This window comes from Peromyscus eremicus, chromosome 7 (assembly GCF_949786415.1).
Source record: "Peromyscus eremicus chromosome 7, PerEre_H2_v1, whole genome shotgun sequence".
In the NCBI taxonomy this organism is placed as follows: Eukaryota; Metazoa; Chordata; class Mammalia; order Rodentia; family Cricetidae; genus Peromyscus; species Peromyscus eremicus.
The window spans coordinates 110716591-110744484 of NC_081422.1; the positions used below are offsets into that span (position 1 = coordinate 110716591).

The 27894-nt window shown below is 41.8% G+C and overlaps 1 protein-coding gene across 6 annotated transcripts in view; it reads right to left on the reverse strand.

Annotated features, from left to right (window-relative positions):
* The window catches only part of Rbms3 (RNA binding motif single stranded interacting protein 3), a 684722-nt gene that overhangs the window by 517833 nt on the left and 138995 nt on the right, over positions 1-27894 (reverse strand). For all 6 annotated transcript variants that reach the window (XM_059268834.1, XM_059268836.1, XM_059268833.1 and 3 more), the window contains exon 2: positions 9146-9303. In XM_059268834.1, the coding sequence (XP_059124817.1) occupies positions 9146-9303 (158 nt within the window). The remainder of the gene's footprint in view (positions 1-9145; positions 9304-27894) is intronic.

Sequence of the window (27894 nt, forward strand, 5' to 3'; positions counted from 1 at the left end):
GAAGTCCCTAAAACTCTTTAACCCTAGGATAAACTGATGCTGTGATCCCTACACATAATCCAAGCCCTTGGGAGTGGGAGTCAGGAGGATTGGAAGCCCAAAGTCATCCTCAGCTATATACCAAGCTTAAGGCCAGCCTGGGCTACATGAGACCTGTGGTGGTATTTTATTTGTACTGCAATGTGATTTTAATTGTATGTTAATAAATAAAGTTGCCTGGGGGTCAGAGCTATTAGAGCCATAGCAAGAGTGTGGCGGTAGTGGCACACGCCTTTAATCCCAGCACTTGGTAGACAGAGCTAGGTAGATCTCTGTATGTTCAAGGATACAGCCAACATTGGAGACACATGCCTTTAATCTCAATACCATAGAGGACCTGGAGGGCTGTACATGCAGGCAGTGATGAGGCAGTCACGTGTTTGGATTTACAACCAATGAGAAGGCAGAACAGCTAGACTATATAAAGACATACACACAGGAAGTAGGCTCTTTTTCGGAGAGCTCTCTTGGCTGAAGCAGGAAGGGTAAGGCTCTTAGCTCTGACCTCTTGGCTTTCTTCTCTGAATTGGCTCTGTGTTTCTTATTTAATAAGATGATTAGTTACATCTACAGAGACCCTTTATGTAAATAACAAATAAATAAATAAATAAATAAATAAATAAATAAACCTTGTACTTGTCAAATTCCAGGCAGCTTATATTAGGAAAGTCACTTAATTTATTTGATACATTGTTTTCTCATCTAGAAAGTGAAGGTTTGCAGGAGTTATAAAGTTGACTTCATACATGTACTAAGATGTAATCACATGCTAAATACTCAGATTACTGCCTATTAGGTATTATATTACCATTCCATCAGCATGACTGGCTTAAAAGCCAATTATAATTCTTAGGACTCCAATTCAATATCTTTGACTGAGAAGCAGTTTTCTATCACACCACTAATACAATATGGGTCATGTGACCATTGGTGATCATACTCTTATTTTTTATAAGCACTAATGGCACATAGAATGCTTTTTGGATGCCTAACAGTATCTCAAAATTACAAGACTTGCAGAACTTTTGATGTCTTTCTCCCCAATTTCTTCTTGCTACAATCATTTTAACAAATGGATCTATACTCTCTTTAGATGCCCAAGCTAAATGTTGAGGAATTATTCCTAATTTCTCTTTCCTTTAGTCCTCCTGTCCTGTTGAGCTAAATTATTCAGTTCATTCTATCAAACTAGTTCCAAAATATACACTGAACCTAACACATTTAATAGGAACTAAGAAGAGCGCATGGGCTTGTGGACTTGGCCATCACTGGGCAAAGTAAAAACCAGGATCCACAGGAACTTGTCCCATGCCAGAGCTTAGACTGCCAGTCCCTCCAGTATCTGCCTGCAATTCCTCATCTCCTCAAGCATCAGTCTTACACTTGGCACATCCAATAGGTTGACCACACCCTCCTGTGCCCCTGTCTTGTGGGCCACCATCAACATGCTCTCAAGACTCCATTTTTATTTTTCTCTTCTTTTCTCTTAACTACACAGGAAGGAGCATTCATTACCAGCTCTGGGCAACTTGGTGAAACATTTAGTAGATTAGAAGAAAGCATGCAATAAATCTAGAACTACTCTGGTGGCTCAAAGCAAGGAGGCTCGTGTTTGCTATCCTTGGACTTGAGAGGCTGAGGCAGGATGACTGCTGTAATTTTGAGGCCATCCTAGATTACATCTGAGACCCTTACCCCCCCCAAAAAAAACAAACAACAACAACAAAAACCCAACCAAACAAAAACATAACTCAGAACTTGCTCATCAAAGTAGTAAAAATGATAGTGGAAACTGATCAGTGACTCTATGATTTCTAGCATGTCCCCAGAATTCTGAACAATGTAGATTTGTTTTTAGGTCCACAAACCCTCTGTGCATCAGACTAAGGTATACACATAGAGCTTCACAGCTTCCGTCAAAGCAGAAGAGTCCACACTGGGCAGCTGCCTCTTGCCAGGGGCAATGCACTTGCTGTGAGCATGAAGACCTGGGTTTGTTCAGCCACCACATAAAAGGCCAGGCGAGGCAGCACTTGCTTGAAATTCTAGGGCAGAGGAGGTGGCATCAGGAGGACCTTGGAAGCTTCCTAGACAGCCACTCTAGCCTCAACAGTGAGTTCCAGGTCCAGAAAGGAAACCTTGTCTCACAAAATACAGTGGAGAGAAATAGAGAGAGATACCCAACATTACATTGACCTCTTATCTCTCCATATGCACAGATATGCATGCATATACATATACATGCGCACATACATACATAAAACACAGAAACTATGCACCAAAATTGGGGAAAAAATTATGTTTTCTGATTACTGTGGGCATTACTCCAGGAGTATCTGCTTTGCTAAACATCTGAATTACCTGAGCAGGTCTTCATAAATCCTTATGTCCAGACAGATCCCATACTTGCTGAGTCAGAATCCCACACGATGGCTCCAGATCCTCCAGGCTTTCAACATTCTCTTGGAAGTCTCACATCAGTCAACAGAGAAAAGAACCCATGAATTATGTTCTTAATGTATGAATGTTTTAAATGTTGTGAATAAAAGCTTTGAAGCAAGAGTCAGATGTTGAATCCTGAGGGCTGTAGGAACTCTTTCAGTTTCTGAGCCTTTCTGAGCCTCTGCTGACTCACTTACTCAGAAGGTATTTCCATGGCAGAGGAGTTTTCTGAGCACTGAGCAATATGATTTATGGACATAGCAGAGTACACATTATGACATCCTCATACTTTCTTTTATGTGTGTCATGCACACGTGTGTAGACAGGTACATTTGTGTGTGCATGTGTGTAGAGGTCAGAGGACAACTTCAGGTATCAATTCCTTGGCTTTGAGCAGGCTAGGCTAGCCAGTCAGAAAGCCTCTGGGACCCTCCTTCGCTGTCTACCCAGCACTGGCATTATGAGTGCGTGCCACCACATCCAGCTATTTTACATGGATTCTAGGGATCAACAGAAAACAGGTCTTTGTGTTTGCACTTTTCTGGCTGAATTCCCATCCTAGCCCCACAATTAATGTCCTTAATAGTATATATAATTATAGCAATGCATTACTAATGTCAATTAGTTATTAAGTACTAATCAAATGCCATGTCTAGCATACAAGAGATGATTGTTAATTGTGCCTAAAGCAGAATATGAATGCATATTTAGACAACTGTCAGAGACAGGCAGACTCAAGGAAATAAAATACCTAGTTTGAGTCTTTAGAGCCCTCTCCTTTATAAGACACAGGAATGGTTCAAAGACTCTAGAACTCAGTCCCACCTATACCTGGCACCACACAGATTTATGGTGCCTCACTGGCAGCTAAGTCACTTGTGTGTGACTTGCTCAAGAAAGCTACTAATAAATTTCTTTGCATTTTATTAAAAGAGACTTTTAAATCTCCAATGACACAGAAAAAAGGAAGTGGGGAAATCTCCAGTTGCATCCTCTTATTTCCTTGGTTACTATGGAGCTTGGGATAATGCGTTTCTTTGGTTGTATCTGAGCAGTTTGACAGATTGCTGTGACAGGGTTTCTTTTAAATTGATAAAAGGTTGGATTGTGTCAGCGCATTTGTCAAAACTGCTTGACATGGTATGTAACGGACTCTGTGCTGGAGCTGGGAGGCACTGGAGCTGCTCTTACTACCCAGTGTTCAGCACATACCACGAGGGGACATCAGCAGGGCGGGGTAGAAGTCAGAGAGATTAGCTCCTGCAGACCCTTCAGCTCTAAGCACAAACTTGTTTTGTTCTGTTGGTTTTTCTCCTTTCTCATTAGACTCAAAAGTGACATTCACAGTCTCATTTGTAAAGGGGACAATTTTAGGGTACTGGACATTTGCTGGAAGAACTGAAGGACAGGACGGCTGAGTCTTCTCAGCAGCAGCTTGCCCACATCTCATCCACGATGCTTCAGTGAAAACCAGACAAGCAGATCACAACTCAGTGATGCTGTCCAGGGCTCTTCTTTGTTTGTTTGTTTGTTTGTTTGTTTGTTTGTTTATTTTGCTTTGAGATAAGGTATCACTGTGTAGCTCAGGCTAGTCTTGAACTCTAGATGACCCTCCTGCCTCGGCCTCTCGAATGCTGGGATTGCAGCTATGCCTCACCACATCTTCCTCGTGAACAAGACTTCCTGATATCATTGTTTTAATGCAAATGTATAAGCCATTTGCATGGTTAGATAAAAGATATGATAGACATGGAAAAGGTAAATGCATCCATGATGTTTCCATTATGATTAATGCTTAATTCTGTTTTCAAGTGTATTTCAAAAGTGTGGCTGTGCTTATACAGCAGAAAGTTAGCAGTTGCAGGGCTGGGGTGGAGCTCTGGGATAGACTGACTGTCCAGTCCATCCAGCTCCAGTGCAGAGTCAGTCCATTACACAGCATGGCAGACAGTTCTGACAAATACAAGAAAACATGAAGGAAGGGAAAAGAGGGAGGGACTGAGAAAAAGAGAGAATGAACGAGAAAGAGGAAGGGGGCAGGAAAAGGAGAGGAGGTTACCCTTTTCTGTTAGGGGAGATTTAACTTAAGGATTGAAAACTCATTTTACCACAAGCTTTTATTTAGTCCAAAAGCATTTCAACCTTCTCAGTTTATCAAATTATATCGCCTCACACCAAACTGCTCCTCTTTTGATGAGCAGAGGACATGTGACCAAAGTGTCCACCTATGATTTTTACCTACCCCATTGATACGTGTGCACAATTAACCTCACCTCAGATCCAGTCCCAGGACCACCACAAAAGTGTGTATCCCACACTACATCCTTCCCCACACACAGTGTTCCACCACCAGGATCTTCATTCTCAATCTCATGCCTTCTCTGGATGCTGGTCAGTTCTGCTTCCAACTGACTTTTCCATCACACCTGTTCTAAACCATCAACAGTTTCAAGGGACCCCTCCCCTGACCGCAGCTCCAGTTCCCTTTTTCAAACTAAGATGCGATTGTCTCTTTGTGACAATTCTGTGACTTCCTTTACAAAGGTCGTCACGTCCCCTCTGTGCTTGCACTTTGTTCTGAGGTCAGCTGCCCTTTGCAATGGCCACGCTGACCTTTTCAGGCTCTTGTCCTTGCAGGGCTCCAGACGGACATGGCTTCCAGATGTTCCCCGGGCCTGGGTGCCCCTCCCTTCCTTCCTCTTCAAATGTATTCATCCTTCTGATTGTCACTCAACTGTCATTTCCTCAGAGGTGACAGGACCGAGGGCATGTTATAAACTAAGACATGTGGTGCTTCGTTTCTGAACTTACGGTTACATTTTTATTTCAAGCCAAATGCTTATTGAATCTGAGCTTCTTTTCCCAGTAGAAGAAAAACTGAGCTAAGGAGAAGCCTTTGTCTGAGTTTTATCACCACCCATGCGCCAGAAGTGCTATGGAAACACTTCCTTTTCTTGATTGCTTTTTGTCTTACTATTGTTGTTGCTGTTAGACAGGGTCTCATGGAGACTGGCATTCAGCTTTCTATGTTGCCAAGGATGACCCTGATCCTCCTGCCTTCTCCTTCCTCTTCCCAAGTGCTCAGAGTACAGAGATGCATGCCCATGTCTGTCTTGTAAATATTTCTGGACTGAGATCCCAGTTAAGAGTGGACAATACTTTGAGCTTTCTAAGGAGATATAAAGGGTCCCTAACTATCCTGTTTCCTACTACGCATGCACAGTGCCATTGCATTTATCTAAGATACGGGTATAACTAGAGATTTCCATAGAGTAAAATCTTTCTTTGTGTTTATTATCCTTCAGTTTTGCCTTCTTTTCTATGATTTTTACTTGTCATCTGAACATTGGGGGGTGGGTGTGTTGAGGATTTGTTTTCACATTACACATTGAGGCATAATGCATTTATTTTCCTTTATATCATCATCTTGCTATACATTAGCATTCATGTGGTTGGCATATTCTAATACCATAAAATTCAATATATTTATGACACTTGAAAATCTGTTTTCTATTATTTTATTACCATAGACATTAGTAATCATTATACTTCCTATCCTGTGAGTCATATTAACTTCAGAAGTACTCATAATTTCACAGGAATTAACATGGGAACTGGGGACACAGGAAGTTTTCACAACCCTGCAAATACTACCTGGGACAGAGCATGCCTGAAGTCCCAGGTTTGATCTCTGGCACCACATAAACCAGATGTGGTGATGCACACCTGTAATTAATCCCAGCACTTGTGAGGTGGAGGCAGGGGAATCAGAGAAATCTAAGGTCATCTTGGGCCACACAGTGCATTTGAGGCCAGCCTGGAATTTGTGGGACACTGTCACAAAACAGAAAACAAAAATCTTAAAAATATTTTTTTCAGGTGAAAGTATTTTTAAATGTTGGATTCCTGAGAGAAATGTGAATTAGAAATTCATAAACACAAATAACATGTACTGTAAGAAGCCGATGCTTCAGAAGAGGGGACAAGACTTTCCAACTGGGCTGTGTCAGTCTCTTACCAGGAGCACATCCAGCCAGTGCGTCTTACTCATACTGGTGAGCCACTTGCTAGACAAGGGGACAAGAGAAAGACACAGAGGGTGGACAGGGGAAAGTTCCAAATGAGAACGTCACTCACTGAATGTGAGAGTGAAGAGAGTGGAAAGAGCTGCAGAGTTCAAGTCCATTCTTTGGGACATGAGCAAAAACAAAGCTACGAGTGGGCCAGTCACTTGTCTAAGGCCACTGACTGCATGGGCGACACAGCCAGGATGGAAAGCCAGACATCCTCATACACGATTACTTCCCTATACCATGCTGCCCAATCACATCTATTCTCTAGGACTATACAGGAAAAATATCTCAAGCAATTAATACCAGGTCCTGATCAGCTCAGTGACTAGAGAACCCAAGAATGTTGTTACAGTAACCTGACCATTGGCTGTCTTATTAGCCAGCAACTATTAATACCCATGGTCAACCATTGCTCTCTATTTCTATAACACACCTGAAATTTCTTGGACATACATTAGAAACATCAACAAGACTTCTATGCTCCTGGCCACCACATCTTTCCAGCCAACACCGGCTTTTAGGTAATACTTTCCATTTATAAAATAACCAGCAATGCTTTACAGAGATGGAAGTTGACAGAGAGATCTGTGCTCTGAGGCTGCCATAGTGCTGTGTCCATAAACCAGCTCTTCAGTAAAATAAAATTTCCAGAAAGTTATGATTTGTGGGTTTTGCTGGTCCCTATGTTATGTACATTCCCAACCATGGGTGAGTCCAAGCTACCAAATCTGTAGCAAAGCTCACCCAGAAATCTAGACTGTTTGACAATGGGTACACTATACAGAGGCAGCTTCAGCACATCCCAACACTACAAGGAAAAATCTAGAAAAAGAAAAAGTCAACCCACTTTTGTGTGTTTGTGCAGTGGGGGTGTATATGTGTATGTTCATATGGGTGCATGTATATGTGTTGTGTGTTTGTGCAGTGGGGGTATATGTGTATATGTTCATATGGGTACATGCGTATGTGTTGTGGGGTATGTGTTCACATGTGTATGCATCTATGTAGAGGCTAGAATGTTAAGTTCAGGTATACTTCTTCAGGTATCATCATAGAGCTTGCCAAGTAGGCAACTCTGGCTGGTCCTGGGGATCTACCTAGAAGTGGGCTATAAGTGAGAACTATGCATGGCTTCTTACATGGGTTCCAGGTGGGGTGGAGAGAGCTTAGGTCTTCATGCTTACAAAATAAAGTGCTCTAATGACTGAACGACATCCCCAGTCTTCAGTTCACTCTTAGGAAGAAATTGTGATTTCAAAGGGAGACACGATCACAAACCAGCTAAGAAAGTCTGAGGGCCCAAGTGTCTACTTCTGCTTACCCTCATCAACACAGTAAGATTTGTCAACAGAGCAGTCAGTGGCCCTGCTGGGTCCATGAGAGGGGAGTTTCTCAGAAGACCAGCAGTATCTACTACATTAGGGAGCCTGTGGGAAACATCACCTCATTCCCAACTACCATATATTTTGTAAAACAAAACTTAACACATGTCCATATACATCAGCCATGGTAGTTTTAACATTAGAAAAACAAAACTAATGTCTTCTAGGTAAATATTTTTCTTACACAATTCCATTTTATATCTTGTACAAATCAAGGCAGAGAGTAGCAATAGGGCATCTTTATCCCAATCCACCTGCTGTTTTGTTAGCTGATTATCTAGTTATGACTTCTTGTATGTTTGTTTGTATCTGTCTGCCACTATCTGTTGTCTAAATATGAACTCCCAATTTTTAAATTCATAATGAAAGCAAATAAATACTGCCTATTGTGTATTCCTTGCCTGACATGTAGGGGTTGGAAACCTTACAATGTAAATAGCATCTTTACCTTCTTGCAACAAGGTTCCAAAAGAGATGGTAAGCAACTGAGTAATAGCTCTCCCCAAATTTAAAAATGCCTGACTGTGGGGCAATCAAACCACATATATCTGCCTTGATATTCTGAAAATAATAGAAGGGAAATCTAAAACCTCCAGCCTGTGATTCTTAACTCATAATTTGTTACTGAGTTTATTAGTAGTGTAAACCCATGCAGTGTTAGTATATTTGCACAGACATGAGAGTAATAATAAATGTGCTGGTAGATAAGGGATGAATGAAAACATGTTTTTTTTTTTTTTTGGAAGAAAATTCAATTATTTCTATCTTTCTTGGAAAATCCAGAAAGACACATCAGAGGGTTCTTGGCTTGGATGGGAAGCAGAATTTCAGGGCTTGGGAGTAGATACCTCTAAATAAAGTAAAGGGCCAATTATCCTGGTTAAACCTGCATTTGCCAAGTTTGGCCAGAAAAGCTTTAGTGCCTACCCGGCAGGGCTGAGAACAGGTCTCTGTCATCACTCTCTGTCTTTCAGATCAATACACATGATTCAGCCAGCATTCCCCCAGCCATCTGCTCAAGAAATCCCACCTCCATGGCCATGCACCAAATCCTGCTCCCTGAAAGAAGCTGAAGCAAGAGTCACAAATTTAAGCCCCACTTATGTACAAGAGGCTTCCTCACTGCGTCAGTAGTGGGTACAGCCCATGGGGTGTCCCCACAGGTGATGTGTGCATCAGAAGAGGCCTAGGGAGCCTCAGGACACTTACGGTTGACATAGCTTGATGAGGTCCTGGTCAGTGGTGCCTGGTGGAAGTCCTCGAATGTACAGGTTCGTTTTACTCAACTGTTCTCCACTGCTGTTGCTGCTGCTGTTTGTGCTGGGGCTGGGAGGAGCCATAGGGTGGGGAGCTGGTGCATAGGACTGCTGCAAAGAGGAAAAAAAGTGTTACTGAACAAACAGAAGCCAGTACCTGTTCATAGACCAGTAGCATTTACTGAAGACAATGCAAGCTCCTTGCCCTCTCTAATATACACATACATACATTGATGCATGCATACCCCCAACACACCAGTACCATATCCCATGCTGCTTCTGAGAACAGCAACATCACTAGCTTTTCCTCACCTCTGCCCCAACATTTGGATCAGCACAACCATGAATGGCAGACAAGGAAGCTAGCAGAGGCTCCTGATGGAAACTCTCAGCTTTTGACTTTGTCCCTTACCAGACTGGCTCTCCTCAAGCTTCTAAATTAACATGCCACCTCCTTCCCTGTGGCACTACAACAGTTCAGTTCTGGTATTCTACCTGGCTTCTAGCAGCCAGACATCTCTGTCTTCCCTGTTCTTTGGTTCACTCCTTTTCTCCAAAGAAACTTCCAGCTGCTGCTTTCCTCACCCCCATGGGAAAGCACAGTTCTGGGTGTGTCGAAACCATTCTAGGCAACCTGGTTCTAAGTGGGTGAATGAATGGCCTCAGCTCCTTTTCTGACTCTAAAAACTGCTTTCCATCAAGACCTGCTTCAAAAGATCCTAACTGATTTGCAGTATCCAACTCTAGAGTTGCCACCTGAATCCCCTTGAGACTGAACTCAGGACTCACACATCAGAACTGTCTGTTTACTGTAGGAGGTTTATCAGCGATCAGTCTTCATCCACCAGATTCTAATGGCAGCTATTCATTGCATGGGAGAGCTAAAAATGTCTACAGATACTACTTGATGTCACCTGGTGATGCTGAGGCTCCTTCCTTTTCAGAACCACTATTTTAGTCAGTCATACCATCTTATGTCAAAATTAAAATAATGAAATTACTACCTGAAGCTTAGAATATACATATAAAAGTAATTATAATTATACAGATCAAAATTAGTAAATATATCCCTTACTGACTTCATCTCTTTTCATATAGGCCATCTTCAGAGGACCTCAAATTATACAGACTGCCTGGGTTGAGTCCTTGCTGAGTGTCTTATCAGCTTGGTGACCTTTAGGTGGTAACTTAACCTCTCTAAAAAACAATAATTGCAATAACATGAACAAGATAATAATAGCTCTCTTGGTCCCAGGGTCTTTTAAAGACCTTAGTGAGCTGATGCAGACATGGCTGTTGTAAGCTACCAGAGCACCGTAAACACTGATGAAGGCATATGTTAATATTTGTGATTAGAAGATCATCATTAATAATGCTAGTTCTAAGAGTCCAGAATTTTTCATCTGGAGTCCAAAACATCACTCAAAAGCAAGGATAAATACATTCTTCAAGACTAACGGATGGGTTAGAGAGGGGGCTCAGCAGTTAAGAGTATTCTCTGCTCTTGCAGAGACCCAGGCTCAGTTTCTAGCAGCCATGTAGTTAGTGAGTAAATGGCCCATAACTTGCTCCAAAGGATCTAATGCCTTCTTCTGGACTCTGCTAGCAACTGCACACACATGGTATACATCAACTCATACAGACACATACAATGCTCATCAAAATAAATAAATAAACCTTTAAAATTATTCTACTGGAAAATTAGCTGGGTTCTCTCCTAAAGACTTAGTTATTGGGTGGGGGGCTAGTAACTCTTGAACAGTAAGCTTGGGACTCAGTAGTAGAAATGAATTTACTCAAATAGTGTGATACTTAATATTGATTGTCAGCTCAACAGGATCAATACTAAGCTGGAAGATAAGCATCTCACATGTCTCTAGGGAAGTTTCTAAACTAAGTTAATTGAGGTGAAAAGTCTGACAGAGACTGGAACCCATGACAGAATAAAAAGGAGACAGTAAGCTGAATACCAATGTTCTTCTCTCTCTGCTTCCTGACTGTGGATGAAATATGACCAGCTGCCTCAAGCTCCTGGCACCAGTCCCCTCCTCACCATAATGGAAGATACCTTCCTAATGAGGGCAAAAGCCAACCCCTCCTTACTCAAGTTGTCTTGTTAGATAGTTTGTCACAGCAATGGGAACAGTAACTAACTAACACAGATAGTACCCAACTACTTAATATTTGAGCCATGAAAGATATTGAAGGGCTAATTTGATATTTGATGATATGATTGGGGAAAATGCAGACAAACTTACTCTGTGCCTTTTTGTGATCTAATTGTAAGCAAAACAAAAACACCATAATCAACATGCCCAAATAGACAAGAATGCTGGTCCATGTAAGCAGAGGATATCCAATAACTAGAACTAAACTCAGCCTTGACCACAGTGAGATGAAACCATAGGGATCCCACTGAAGTTACTTCCACTGAACTGAGGCCAAACCTGTCCTTCACTAAGTCATCCTGAAAGTCCCATTTCCAGTCACTTCCTGAAACAGACTCTGTCACACTGAGACACTCCCTCCATTTCTGCTCCTAGCCTTGCCTGATTGGCTCTAACTGATGGTTTTCATTTCAAACTAAGCACCATGCTGCCACTTTCCTTTCTAGCATTCACGATTTGGTTGTTATCTGTGTGTTGGGCTTAGTTACTTAATGCCTACCTCCATGTTGAACCTGCTGGCAGGAATCACCTAGCCTGGATCAGATAAACAGAAGGCGCTTACAAATCTGCAGGCTATATCTTGTGGCTAAATGAATAAACATGCTGAAGCTATGGAGACAGAGGGTGTGCTTACAGGACTTAGCTTTGTTTCCTGCTATAACATCTGACTTACATCTCTCAAGTTCTCAGATTGGCCCTGGCTCATACTTTCAAGTAGCTATAAAAATAATGCTTCCTAAGATTCAGGACCTCAATTTGCAACTCACTGAACTGTTTTCCACGCCCTTACCCAGCTCTCCAATCCTGAAACCTGTCATTGTGATTCCTTGGTTTTAGCAAAGTTGTCATCCTCCAGCCTCAACACCCACCAGAGGACTTGGTGCTGAGTTCACCTCTTTCCTCATCCCAGATGTCAGAATACCCAGTCAGCCACCCAATTCTCTGAATTCCTAGTCCTTCTCCTGGCCAGGCTGTGTGCCATCTGGCATTGTTCCTGTCTTCAAGCTTCCCTTTTAATCCTTCTCTCCTGCTCCTGCTCACAGGCCTCTGTTTCATTGGATAGATGAGGAGCACCCCAAAGGATAAGACAAAATTGTCAAATGCAAGCTCAGACTGGCTCAAAGTGAAATAACAGACTGAGGAAGAGAGAAACAAGGAGGGGGAGGGGAAGAGAGAGCAAGCAAATACCAGAGGAGCAGAGGTCAGAGCTCCCATTTCCCAGAATGAACACTTTCCCCACCATTGCCTTAGCTCTGCCTAATGCAAGATAAGCATTACTAATATGATCTTTTATTTTCCCCCCATTTTTTATGTAGAACTACACAGGGGTTATGTTTTGTGTTTTTACATTCAGTGGAGTATATCTATTGCCTTTTAGAATTTAATACATGCATAAAACTTTAGCATTTTTGAACCATTAAAAAAATCAGCTTGCTTTCTTAATCTAAATTCTGCTGCATCCCTCCTCAGAACCCGCCCCCCTGCCCAATACACACACTTAAGCTTATCCTGTTGTATAAGCACTGGACATAGCAGGTGCCATTGGTGCTCACCAGGGTGGGCTCCAGGCCTCTAGCTCACAGTAGGTCCAATCACATTTATCTTTTATTGGTCTTATCAAGTGCTTCCTTGTCTAACAATTCCCAGGCCGAGCTGTTTGCAAAGCTGTCTGCTCCCCTCTCTTTCACCTCCCCTCTCTCTGAATTCTTTGAATTCCATCCTGGAGTGGGGTTTCTTTTTAAATGAGACTTCTTTGAAGCAGTTCCCGCCATTGCTTATGCTTTACAATCACCGAGAAGTCTGAAGGATGTCACCCAGTTTCTGTATCGCAGACAGAGTCCTGGACTGGCCAAATAAGAAAAGCAGCAGATATCACATGATCAATATGTGTTTACTTAATTCTTTTGTTCCCTCGGGGCTCTTTGCAGGCATTTCCATAAGTAGAACACCATTTAGCAAATTGCATCATGCCTACAACAATCAATGTGCCCTCCAACAAGGCTAAGGTACTCAGTGGAATAACAAAACCAAAGTTGAGAAGGGGACAGGGAAGTTGTATGCGTGGAAAAGAAGATGTAGACTATGTGTGCAAATGTGTGTGTATGTGTGTCTGTGTGTAGGTGTGTGTGTGTCTGTGTGTGTATCTGTGTGTAGGGGTGTGTGTGTGTGTGTGTGTGTGTGTGTCTGTGTGTGTATCTGTGCGTAGGTATGGGTGTGGGTGTGTCTGTGTGTGTATCTGTGCATAGGTATGGGTGTGGGTGTGTCTGTGGGGGTGGGGTGGGGGTGGATATGTGTCTGTGGTGTGGTAGGTGTACTTATTAGTACAGTTGTGGGCATATGTGCATGCTGGTGTACATGTACCATGTGTGGTCGCATATGGAAGCTAGAAGTCCATCCTTAGGGTTTTCCTTAATTGCTCTCCACCTTGAAACAAGGTTGCTCACTGAAACCAACACGTTCCCTAGTCAGGTAGGCTGGCTGGCCAGTGAGCTTCAGGGATCTGCTTACCTCTGTCCCTTAGTCCTGAGTGCTGAGTTACTGGCACAGGCCACCAAATCTAACATTTTCTATGGGTTCTGGGGATCTGAACTCAGAATTCCATACTTAAGTGACAGGACCTTTACCAACCAAACCATCTCACCAACCACATAGGTACCTGTATCTTATAAATGTGAGGTTTCGGGGTCATGGTAAAACATGTAATAGTAAAGGTGTTTATCTTCAAATTCTTGTTTAAATATTCTAGAAATCCTGTCCAAAGAGGAGTCACTCTGTTGTGGAGCCAATAGATCCATGATCTTAAGGGCCAGTGCAGACTCTATCTTTGGGGGGATGCCCCACAATTCAGATAGCCATGAGAATTGTAAATTGTTCTTTGTGTTGAAGAATTATAAATTTCTTTTTCCCTGCCCCTTTTCAAAATAACATTCCTTTATCAACATCAAGTTGCAGAAGGTTCCAGGAATGCCTGAAAAATGCACAGCCTAAATGAATTAATTTGTGAAAACCAAGAGCAATTTCACATGTTCTTGCTGCCAAATACAGATAACAAAACCAGAGCATCTAGAAAGAAATGGGGGTGTGTATGTCAATAATCTCCATGGCTAATGGATCCCGGTAGCCATTTTCCTGATTAAAGTGGCTAGCTATGTTTAATTCTTCATTCTTTGTCTCCTACTGGATTTGGATTTTATCATTGATTAGATCTGAAATCATCCCAAGCCACCAAGAAGGGATTTTTAAAATGTTAGTAAAATAATATTTTCCTTCAGATAAAATTGACTTTGCTATATTGTTCAATGAGACAGTCTATAAATCATATTTAGGGGTTTGGAGAACTCATGGTCTGGAGTTACCGAGCAGTAGATGACCGTGCTGAGACAGGGGGATGAATTTGCTGAGTCAGCATGGTTAGAAGCAGCAGAAGAAGACGTTCAGATGTGGGGCTCTGGGTGACAGAGTGAAAAAGAGAGGGGGTGTCTGGTGTGCACACAGATCCACAGGCTTTCCTTTGGTGTTTATTAATGATGATACTAGTAAGAGAGTCATGAGAGGTTACTAAAGAAAGGCTACCACATACTGGGACTGCCAACTAGACTATCCCTACCAGTTTCTTCTTTAGAGAGTTCAATACAATTATGGCATCTGTCTAGGCAGACACTGTTCTTAAAATGACAGTGCAGATCCTCAGAGATAATTGTGTTATATGGTGGCTCAGCACTTGATATGCTTTGTGTTGTGAGCCTAGTGAGATAAATAATATTCCTCTCATTTTGCCAAGGAGGAAACAGGCAGTAGAGAAGGGACAAATGACTTTGGAGGGTCACACAGTTGGGACCCAGACTTGATAAAGGGTTAAACCACAACTCTTCACGATGCTTGCACCAAGAAACATGGGCTCTTGTTGGAAGTCAGCCATGGAGGAGGTGTGAGGAGGTGTGAGCAGAGGTGCAGAGGATGACCAACAGTCAAGAGAAGGTGAACCAACTTCCCCATCAGAATATAAATAAGTCCATCTTGACATTTAATTTCTAAAGGGGACGTCACCATCAGAACCAGGCACGGTGTGCATTTTTCATACGATGAAAACAAGTGAGTTCATTTGTCAAGATTCAGTTGTTTAACAAGGTGAAAATGAACTGGCCAGTGGCTCATCCTCAGAAGCTGACTCACTTAGCAAGCACTGTTTGCATACCTCATCTTTCAAGTTTGAAAACTGCAGCACCCACCCCAGGTCCTCCCACATTCTTCTATGATGTCTGGCTATGTGAGCAGGAGTGCAGGACAGCGTTCCTCACTGTGCTTTGGATGTAAACTAGAGAAGGATGTGAGGTGCTCCTGTCTCGGAGAAAGTAATGGATGCCATCTAAGAAATGTCGTCCACCCATCAATAGAGTCAAGAAAGCAGTCGGGGGGTGCTTCTTTTAGATAATGTCACTCTATCTCTTGAATACTTAGCAGCAAGAGGTTTTAACATATTTTAATTGAAGGAATCTTAACTCTGTCACCACAGACATTGTAGGAACAACACTACTTTGGTAGCCCCCTTCATTGTTGGAAATTCAATAGCATCCCTCCTCCACACTTATTACAACCCAGATAGATCATTCTCTGCACAAAGCTATAGCAATCAAAAATGTCTTCTGAGATTGCCAGATGTGCTCTGAATAGGATAGACAAACCAGGACTTTAAACAAATGTAACCCTTTTCCTTGAAATGCCAATGCAACCTCTTCACATTTTAAAGATCCTAATTACCTAGTCTAACTAAAACTCATTTTGTGGAAAAAGCCCACTGCAAACCAAAATTCTACTTCTTACCCCCAAGAACATGTAGCACTCCCGATTTCCCTCACATCTCTATTCTCTGAAACCAAGATGTAAGAGAACCACTTTGCATTTGTGGCACACTAAGTCTGAAACATACTTCTCCCACTGGATTGAAAACATAAATCTTTTGCAAAGAGAATGTTAAATATTTTTTGCATGCAATTCCCCTTGGCTTGAAATCTCAGGGCTCTATTGCCAAACTGCAGTCAGCTCTACTACCGGCATCTGGTTGCTGGCAAAGCCCAGTGGCAGTAGGTCTGGTGGTTTGGAGAAGCCAAGGACTCCATCACACAACAGTCTGTTCCGCGGATGGTCTACCCAATTTGTTTTTATTCATCTCCAACACGATAGAATTTGTAGTCTTTTATCCACTCAAGTGTAAAGCCCTGGATAACGTCTCCCATGAGACTGACATGCCAACTCTTTTACTCTCCAAAAATGAATACAGACCACATGCTAGTCTTAAACTCTACATTATTTAACCAGCATCCACAAGCAAGCCATTTCTTGGGGGTGAATGTTGTCCTGGCTGTGGATTCCTCCCCGAGACAGGGTTAATTTCCATATAACCTTGTCTCTGCGCACCTTGCCATGAGTGTGGACACAACATGAGAGAATGGACACAATGGGAGTCACTGGTATATCTGTCATAGCCTCAAATGAGGATGAGAGTGTGAATCCAGTGCATACAAGCCATAACAAACGTAGCTCAATTAATATCTAAGGCCAGTCATGCAATTTCAGCCATGGTTTCAGGAACCATGTGCATTACAGCTTTTCGATTTCAAGTCAGGCAATTGCCTCTCCATTATGTGGAATAGGATGACTGAAAACAATGGTCTCAATTATGCCAGTGATAATAGAGTTTGGTGGAAGGCTGCCCCTCTTCTCTTTTCCTGCCCACAGCACAGATGTGGAAATGAGCAATAAAGGAAGAAACTGCTCACAAAAGGCAATCATGTGAGCATCCCCTGTCCACTGGCCCAGGTAATAGCTGCTGTCAACAGTGGGAACGTGATGCTTAAGGACTCCTGGTGGCTTGCTGAGCCGCTACCAGCTCCACCACCACTAACCAGGCACTTCAACCTCCTATCCTGAGAAGAGGAGGAGCTATATGCATCCCACTTCATAGGATTATTGTCAACCCAAAATATAAAAGATGTGGAACACTGAGCATGGCACCAGGCATAAGCCAACACTTGATTATATACACATACACATATGTAAATTGTATGTTTCTATTGTATAATTATATTTTATTTATAAAATGTAGTATAAAATATTTTAAAAATTATCATCCATATCACCTTCATGGGGCAGATCCTTAAACACAGCTCTTGGTTTTTAGATGGACTCATTTACCTTGAAGGGGGTGCTCAAGTGCTAGTTAATTTTTAAAACCTAGGAGCCACTCTTCTTGAGATTAGGCCATCAGAACTCAGCTTTTCCATTCTGAACAAGAATCAGAATGTGGTAATGGAGCAGTAATGAAACAACCACATCTCACGGAATGGCTAATTAGCTTCAGGTATTCACAAATCACCACAGAGTTATTTTTTAATCATAATTCTGTTAGGATGAGAGTCGGTTTTGCTTACATATTAGTTTTTTAAAATCTTAGCAGACTGCATAATTACACAGTATTCTTTTCTGTTGACAAATGGGCATCATCGACAGTCATTGAATTCTGTTTAGAGGTTTAGATATTAAATGACATTTTAAAATCCATGGTACTTGAAAACACAAATAAACTAGTTATTGTGCAGTTCAAGGACCACTCAACAAATTTCATTAAAACATTTACAAGCTAGAGAAATGGGGCTGTTACAAGGACACTGGCATTCTCTTATAAACATTGCCACGGCTCCAAAATCCATTGGCACCAAGTCTTTACCCAAATCCTCTCTTTCAGTTGACCAACTCCTGATTTCTTCAAGAAAAAAACAAATAAAATTAGCACCCACTTCAAACTTTGTGGTGCTCTGCCATGAACTGAAAGGGCCACGTTGGTGCATTGAGAATAGCACTCTATCCCCAGCAGCTCACGGTGCTAACGTCGATTGTGATTGGTATTTATGGAGAAATGAGCCATGACTGTACAGATTACAATGTCAGCTACAAGAGTACTATGTGTCAGACTAAGAGCATTCTCTAGGAATACTGACAGTAACCGTATCTCTGCATGAGCCTCTGTTATTTGTCCAAGGAACACTCTGGAAGTAGGTCTAGACTATGACATGTAAAATACCTTTCAGCTGACATGACTCCTGACCAGAGTGGATGCTACTGAAAAATACTTGCAGGAAATAAAATCCAAACCATAGAAGGAATAAGAAGTATTTGATTTGTTTGTAACCAATACCTATTTTTTTATCTTGATTTAAAATGCTCAAATAACAGAGACTAGAGAGATGGCTTGGTGGATAAGACCACATACAGATCTTACAGAAGACCCCAGAACAGTTCTCAGGGCTCACATTGGGTGGTTTACATCTATCTTTAACTCCAGTTCCAGGTATCCAGGAGGCTCTTGCCCTCTTCTGGCCTCCAATCTCTCTCTCTCTCTCTCTCTCTCTCTCTCTCTCTCTCTCTCTCTCTCTCACTCTCTCTCTCTCTCTCACTCTCTCTCTCTCTCTCTCTCCTCTCAATAAAATAGGGAGGATAAATTATTGAATATTTTTAAATATTTAGAAACTCTTTCTAAACAATGTTAAATAACTGTGTTTTAAGATCACATCCTAGTTTTAAAGTCTATTACTTTCTGCATTTCCCTGACATTATAAATGGCAATAATGCCAGCGGCTTATCCTAGCTAGATTATGTATGCCCTCCTATGTATGATGAATGAAGATTGATAAATGTAGTTGACAATGACAGGCTAAGTCAACACCTTATTCTACTAAGTTAACTTGGTCAGCATTGCCCCCTCCAGTCAAGAGCACCATGGCTACAGAAATGGAGCCATTTCCCCCACTCAACCACTCATATGAAAATCTGCTGCTCTGGTTCCTAATGGTTAATAAGTTGTAAAAATAATCCAGTTTGTTAAATAAAGAGAGAAGAGGACTAGGTAGAGGGAAACAGAGAGGGAAAGAGGGGAGAAATGGAAAAAAGGAGGGAGTAAAAGGGAGATTGACATAAACTGTTGGTAGAGAATTAACGCCTGTCTCCTCAGCAGGTGAGCTCCTTACCTGGACCATGCTACATTTTCACTACACATCAAGCGCTTCATAGGACCATCCCAAAGAGGAGTCCCCGCTTCCACTGTTCACACAACATGCCATCCAAGTGCGTTTCTCCTTTCTAAGGAGAGTCAAAGCCCAAAAGGAGAACTCCTTACCGTGAGCTAACAGAGAAAGTCTGCACAACCATAAACAACAACCTAAGTTCTGTGACATAAAAGAGTTCTGTTGTTTTATTAGCCTATTTATTCATATTTTAATGATGTAGCAAAATTAAATGTGAACAGAAACTAAGCTTTTAAAGTCCTAAATCTAAGAAATTTGGACTATAAAACATAACAAAATTTCATGCAGAAGACAATATTAGAACACAGATCAAAAGTGTGACAGCCGGCAGGGCTTGGTTTGTGCAGGCTTAGGACAGCAGCTATGGAGGTAGGAAGGTCACAAGTTCAAAGTCACAGAGGTGAAAGAACAATTTAAGGCTAGCATGGGTAACTTAGTGAGACACCATCTAAAGCTAAAATGGCATAAAGAGGGAGCTATAGGTCATTGGTAAAATGCTTGGCTAGCATGCAGGAAGCCCTGGGTTCAATCCCCAGTACTAACCAAATAATAGAGAATCATTTCATCCTAAAGATTCAAAGAGAGCTGGAGATATATCTCTGTTGATAAAGGCCTTATCTAACATACATGAAATCCTGTGACTGACTCCCCAGGCTGACATAGTCAAGCACAGCAGTGCTTACCCCTAATGCCAGCAGCACTCGCGAGTGGGAGGGATGTAGATCAGAAGCCCAATGTCAGCCTTGGCTATGCAGCAAGTTTGAAGTTAGCTAGGCATACACAAGATCCTATCTATAAGTAACTAAGTGACCAACTAACTAAACAAGTATGGAAAAAAACTGAAAGAAGGGCTAGATAATTTTGTATAAAAAACATTTTCAACATTTGTTATTGTTGGGCAATGAGACTATAAAATATCTATTGGGCATTTACTCTTATTGCTGAATTTATTACAATTTTTATATAATCAGATATCTATCAAATACTGACACATTGAAGCTTCTCTTTCTCATAATTATAAACTAGGAAGACTCCATTTTTTCCCATGTGTTATAAACTAACACACCACTTGCTTCAGAAAGTTTCTCAGAATAATGTGGACAAACCCAGTTTCCAGTGGATCTTTTTTTGTATTGGATGTCATCTTTTGACCTAGACCATAAACTACAGCCAGGAGTAAAACATTCTATTTTTCACTTTCCAAACTGGTCCTACTTAATTGACTTATTTCCTAAAAACTAGAGGAGGGGGTCGCCACTGTCACTGCTAGGAGACAACAAACAGATCATGAGGATACGTCACCCAGGCCCCGACTGTATCCTTACATCTTACTGCCCAATAGAAACAACTGCTTCCTCCCTCTCCCAGTCTTCTCATCTGTAATGGTGGGCACAACAGCTTAACAGAATATTGTTAAACATCTCAAATGAGTGATTGTGTGGTTGTGGTTTGAATATGAAATGCACCCTCCCCACCCCTACCGCTGCCAATAAGTTCTTGTGTTTAAACACTTGGTCCCCAGCTGGCAACACTGTTGAGGAATCATATGAAATTCTTAGGAGGTAGAGACTCAGTGAAGGAAGTACATGACTTGGGGGAGGCTTTGAGGTTTTATAACATAGACCCACTTCTCCTTCATATGTATCTGCTCTCTGTCGGTCTCTCTCATTTCTCTCTCTCTGTCTCTCTGGCTCTGCCTCTCTCTGTGTAGGTGCATGTGTGCATGTGTTGCATGTGTGTTCCCTCTCCTTCCTCCATGCAGATATGCAGAGGAAATGCTATCATCTGGCTGCCAAACCAGAGTTATGCCATTCCTTCCCTGCTGTAGACCATAGCCCTTTGGAACTGTGAGGCAACCCAAGCCCTTCCTTCTCTAACTTACTTTTTTTTTTAAAAAGACTTATTTATTTATTATGTATACGGTGTTCTGCCTGCACGTATACCTGAACCCAGAAGAGGTCACCAGATCTCATTATTAATGGTTGTGAGCCAACATGTGGTTGCAGGGAATTGAACTCGAGACCTCTGGAAGAATAGCCAATGCTCTTAACCTCTGAGCCATCTCTCCATCCCTCTAACTAACTTTTTGTCAGGGTATTTTGTCATAGTAACAGGAAAGTAAGCAGCCCACAGTCACCTCTTCACTGCACTGTGACTGTTGTAAGAACCCTGAAGCACTTCCACAGTGGCCATTATCATTAGGCACATGAGTAATCTTTTGAAGCAGTGGCACTCTGCACGTCTGTTATCACGCTCAACCCCCAGTTCCCCGACATGATGATTAACCTTTTCTGTCAACTTGACTGCATTTAAAAGCTCTATAGAAATGCATCAGGTGTGTCTATAAGGGGTTCCCACACAGATTTAACTGAAGAGATAAGACAGAGGTGTATGCAGCATCATTCATGATTTGGGGTACATGACTGAACAAGTGAAGCAAGTGAGCTGCCACAGCGTCTGTCTCTCTGTTTTCTTACCTTCTGACACACACGTGTATGCAACGTGATGAATCGGCTCACACCTCTGCTGCCATATCTTCTCTGCCAAAGTCAACCGTACCCTTAAACTCTGAGCTTAAACAAATCCTGTTTCCCTCTAAGTTGCCTTTGCCTGGTAAGTTATCATAACAGTAAGAAAAGTAACAAACATACTTGCTGTAAAATCTTACAATACAAAGTCCAAAGCCCACTGATGCTTGCCAAACTGAATTTCTCTATCAGACATGTTCAATCTTCTGACATTGTCAAAATGATGGTATCATGTACAAAGTTCATACTTGAGGACTGTGCAATGAATTTGTCCCCCCCCCTCCGCAAAAAAAGTCACAAAATTTTAAACAGTTTTGTATTGGATCCTGTGGTGTTCTGAATGAGAATGGTCCCCAAAGGCTGATATTTCTAACCATTTGGTCCCCAGTTGATTGAACTGTTTGGGAAGGATTAGGAGGTGTGGCTTTGTTGGAGGAGGTGTGTGTCATGGGGGGAGGCTCTGAGGCTTCAAAAGCTCCTGCCATCCCCACTACTCCTCTCTCTGCCTCCTGCTTACAGATTGATCTGTGAGCTCTCAGCTTTTCATGTCTCCATGCCTTTGCTCTGTCATCATGGACTCTACCCCTCTGAAACCATAAGCCAATTAAATACTTTGTTTTATAAGTTACCTTGATCATGGTGTTTTATCACAGCAATGGAAAAGTAATTAATGTAGATCACACTCACAGTTACCTTCTAGACTACAAATCAAGAAATGTTCCAAGGAATGAGATAAATGTAAACTCTCTAAAAATGGCGTAGCATTTTTAGAATATACAAGTCTAGGAAAATATCTATAGATTGTTAAAGTAGTCAATAAAATAAAATATATTTTATTGCCAGAAGGTTCATCACAGGTTAAGTAATATACCAGTTAATAGTCCATGCCCTCAACTAGAAGTTCTTATATTCCCCCAAAACTGGAAATATTGGTTTGTAGCTTCTAACACTAAAAACAATGAGAGTTTTAAAAACTGTTCATCTGAATAGCTATTTTGTGACTAAATGGTGGGTTTGACTATTTATTTCAGTATAATTATCTGCCTAATTTTAAACAGTTATATATGTGCCCTAGGGTGAATGAAACAAAGGGCATACTGTATAGAAGTGGAATAATAAGATAGCTCTGCATTCCAAAGCATTGCTGTACATGCCTAGTATCGTAGAGGATGCTTTGCTCTGCTTTGTGTAACTTGGAAACTGGCAACAGCCATTTCTGAAAAATAATCACCAAAGGAATATCTTGAATTCTGATCTTTCTCCAATCTTATGTGATGACACAGACCACAGCAAAAGAAGTATGATTGCCACTTTCTTTCTCTTGATTAGAATACAGGCAGGAGTGTCACAGAGTGTGTTTCCTTCTTTTGAACTACTGATCATGTCTAACAGGCACACTAAAGACCGATCTGTTGGTGAATGAAATACAAAGAGCAGTTTGTATGTAGTTAGCATGATAGTTCTAATGACAAACTGATATTCCCATGTCTCAATGCAAACTAATATTATAGATTTTTCTTTATTAACAACACAGAAGAATTGGTCTGGGGAAGGCAGTTTATTTGGAAAACATTTGCCATACAGGCATGAAGAGCCGAACTCAAAGGCCAGAGCCCACATAAAAGCTGGTCACAGTAGCACATACCTAAAATTCCCATGCTGGACAGGCAGACAGGCAGGCAGGCAACAGATTCCCAGAGTCACTGGCCTACCAGCCTACCCAACTTGACAAATTCCATGCCAGTGAGAAACCCTGTCTCAAAAACAAGATGTATATCACCTTTCAAAATACCACCAAAATGTATGTATATGGGAAGCTGAGAAAAAAAAAAAACAAAAAAACAAACAAGTTGCAATGAAAATCTCTCTCTCCTAGAAAATTTCCACACATAGATATAAGCATATGAACACACTGCCAATTGATGCAAGATGGCGACTCTTAATAAGCCTGAAGTTTGCTGGGGGGTGGTGGCACACGCCTTTAATCCCAGCACTCAGGAGGCAGTGGCAAGAGGATCTCTGCGAGTTCAAGGCCAGCCTGGTTACAGAGCGAGTTCCAGGACAGGCTCAAAAAAAAAGAGAGAAGAAGGCTGAAGAAGTTTATACAGTGTGGGTTACTACTGGCTATTTTTTAATAAGAAGAATATAAAAGTGACAATACAGGATTAGCTGTATGATCACGGAAGGGGCTGCAGAAAAGAGAGTCCCAAACATACAGATTTCATCAGCTCCCAGGTGAACTGTTACCTCTGACTCCTTCACCCACATTTCCCCTCCACCTCTGCTCACTCAGTGACAGGCAACTCTTCTCCCCTTTACTATGCCGCCTACTCTTTGCGGTGCCCTGCAGACCATGATCCTGATGACCTAGACAATTCCTGACAATTCCTGATGACCTATATATGAATGGGAACCACTAAATGTTGTCCTAGATCAGGGTACGGGTCATTCCTACACTCTGGCTTCAGTCCCACTTAACGTCATAGTTCAACTTGAACTTTGCAACTTACTTCCACAGACCAGCTGTGTACTGGTGACTGAGCGCCTGGATACATCTGATTTTTCAGTCCCTGCCTGTGTCTCCTCCAGATGCCAGGCTCTGCAAAATGCTTCCCTTCTCACTTCCGGGCACATCTATCGTCTCCATTCCTTGAGCCTTTGCCACTCTGCCTAAGTGTGCATCGCTTCTCACACAGACTAACTTTCTTCACACCATTTCCTGTTCCTCAGTCCCAGGGTTTCCTGCTCCCCATCCCAGGGGCTGTAATCTATCCTGCACACAGCTGTAAGCTTCATCTACTTAAAGCAGAAATTCCCTTTTACACACTTCACCCCTACCATAGAAATAAAAACCTTATGACACCCTTCATACTCTGCAGGCTTGGCTTCCTCGGCCTGACATTTGGGGGCTCAGAACCATTTCACAGTCTCTTTGACCATTAGCACACAAAAATAAATTTCTATTTCCGAGTGGCCGTAAAATTTACTGCCTTGAATCTGCAAGCCATTCCGTTTATTATTGCAAATTTACAATAATACGATGCTTTTGGCTGAAAAATAGGAAGTATTACTTCCTGCCGCATGGCAGAGTACCTATTACTCATTGAAGGATTTAATTTCCAAATTGCCGGCATCTATGATTTGCTTGTTTCCCATCTGAAAATGCAACATGACTGGACATTTACGAGGGCCCTGCTGAGTTATAGCATCTCAAAGGGCAGAAATATATTTACCTAATTCATATTTACAAAAAGGCAAGAGTTACACAAATCTTCATTACGCAGGGAGAACTTGCCAAGGTGACCGCTCACATCAAAATGGTCTAAGCACCGTCCTTCTTGGCATTCATCAGCCACAGCCTCATTTGATTCTATTAGAAGGGAAAGAGGAACAACGCCACGCTGATCAATGTGCTAGGAGATCTTGGGTCTGTATTTCAGAAACACCAAGTTCAAAGGAGTTACCAAAATGTAAGGGAAATTTACTACTCCCGGGATAATGGCTACTGTGCTGTGGTATAAGGGTGTCCCCAACACAGCACACTCTTGCTTTATTTATGCCCCCATGCCTGATGGATAGTCTTTCTCATATTTTGCCTCCCTTCTGAAGGCACAGATTCTCTTGCCTTATTGATCTCTTTATACCCTTATCATTTTCCCCCCTGAGTTATTTGGCATGATGACAGCAGTGTATTGCCAAGGCTGATTTAACATCATCTCCCAAGTATGCAGCACGGAGCTCAGAGTGGAATATTTTAAGACTGAAGCATGTAACACATCTGTCAGGCCATGTTACAAATGCAGTCCCTTGTCAGGACTAATGAATGAGGTAATCCAGAGCATGGATAAATAGCAGGAAGATGGAAGATGCTGGTGACTGTGCTTCGCCAAAAAGCATTTCTCAATAATTAAATTATTTGGTGGAGAATAATGCTCCTTTGTCTGGGGTTATAACTCATATTTTTTTCCACAGAAAGTCCTTGGTGGTTATCTTTATGAGATGAAAGTGCTCAACCAGCAGGGAGTGAGGTACACCTTACTGGGAAAATTGGTGGTCTTTTGATTGGAATCTTAGAACTTAGAGGATTTTTAAAATTATATTTGTTTATGGAGGGACAGGCATGCAATATTGTGTGTGGGGAGGTCAGAGGACAATCTGGAAGAGTCAGTTTTCTCCTACTATCACATGGGTCTAAAAAGTTGAATGCAGGTCATCACATCAGGCTTAGATGCAAGAGCCTCTACCCTCTCAGCCATCTCTCTGGTCCTTAACAGGGACCTTACCTGATTTAGAAGGATGTGTTTCTCCCTACATATTTTGTTAAACTTGCTCTCCAAGTATCTCTTTTTACCCACCATCCAACGTGATTTTAATTGGATCACAAAATTCTCTTTATTACCAGTGACCAGTCACAAGGACAGATACAGAATCTGCAACAGTTTGTCTTTAATACTCAGCTCAGCAGAAACAATATGAGAGACCCTGCCTCAAAGTAACAGTGATCAGAAAGGCACACAGGTAATACTGCCTCATCCTAAGACTGTTCAAGATTCCTCCACAAGGGAAAGAAGTACCAAGATGACCTCTGACTGTGCATAAATCTATTCACAAAGGGAAGTTGGGGCTTGAGGACATGGTTCTGCTGGCAAAGTGTTTGCCCAACACACATAAAACCCTGTGTTCTATCCCAAGCAATGCACAAAGGAGTTGTGGTGGGGGGCCTCTGCAACCTTAGCCTTTGGGAAGGGGAGACATGCAGGCCAGAAGTGACCTTTATACAGTGATTCCTAGACCAGCCCTGGATGACATCATGTCTCATAAACCAACGAACAAACAACAACCACATGCACAAAAAGGGGAAAGGAAGTAGGGACATGGATATATCTACATGTCTGAAGCAAGGGAAGAAGGGACAGACTGGTGACTGACAGGCAGGAAGATGAAGTGAAAGGGAGAGAGGACAATGGTCCTGATCCAGGAACCAACTTTTATACAGAAAGAAAAGTTCCAACTTCACACATTTGTTTACTTGCCAGGTGGATAAAGCTTTCTAAGTGATAACATTCTTAAGTTTTCATCCCAATAAAATAATGAATGCATGTTCCATTATGTGACTGTTAAACTATGGAGAATCAAGGAGGACTTCCACTTCCCTGTGTGTCACTCAGGGCTGAGGTCAGGAGAGTGACAGAGAGTTTGCCTGCTCCACTCCACTCCTTTTCTCTCCCTCTGAATCTAACACCTGGTACTAAGTGACTTACAGATAGAGCCATTGCACAGCTATCTGGCTGTAGAAATGCATCTGCTTTTGACTAGTGAGAAGCAGCCAGATTTATTTCAAGCTAGGCCAGTTATATGTGTCTGCCAAAACTGGAAAAGTAGTGGACTTCATGTTTTGAATTTGACTACATAGGAACGTGACTCTTACAAAAATGCTGAAGTAGAGAGAACTCTTGAGGTTTGGGCAAGGGATATTAGTGAAGGTCTTTGTGTTTATTTCACTGAACAATATTAAGTCTTCTGATTTTTCAGTAGTAACTCTTTCTTCCACAAGGAGAGACAAATAATACCAATGTTCAAGCAAGGCCACCGAGTGTAGTCAAACCTAACAGTAGTAGTTAAGCATTCTCTGTTAAAGGCATTTAGAATGAGGGGTCTGCTGCCTCCTTTAAATGTACTTTTAAACAAAAAGAAGGTAATAAGCACCTGGTGCACAAGCCTGATTACCTGAGTCTGATCCTCAGGACTCATACAAAAATTTGGATCTATAATTCCAGCATTCCTACAGAGATGAGAGGGAGAGACAGTAGAATAACCCAGAAATTTAGAAACCAGCTAGCCCAGAATACAAAGCATGATAGAAACAAGACAAGCCATGCCTCAAAACAAGGTGTAAAGAAAGAAATGATTCTAAAGAGAAATGACTTT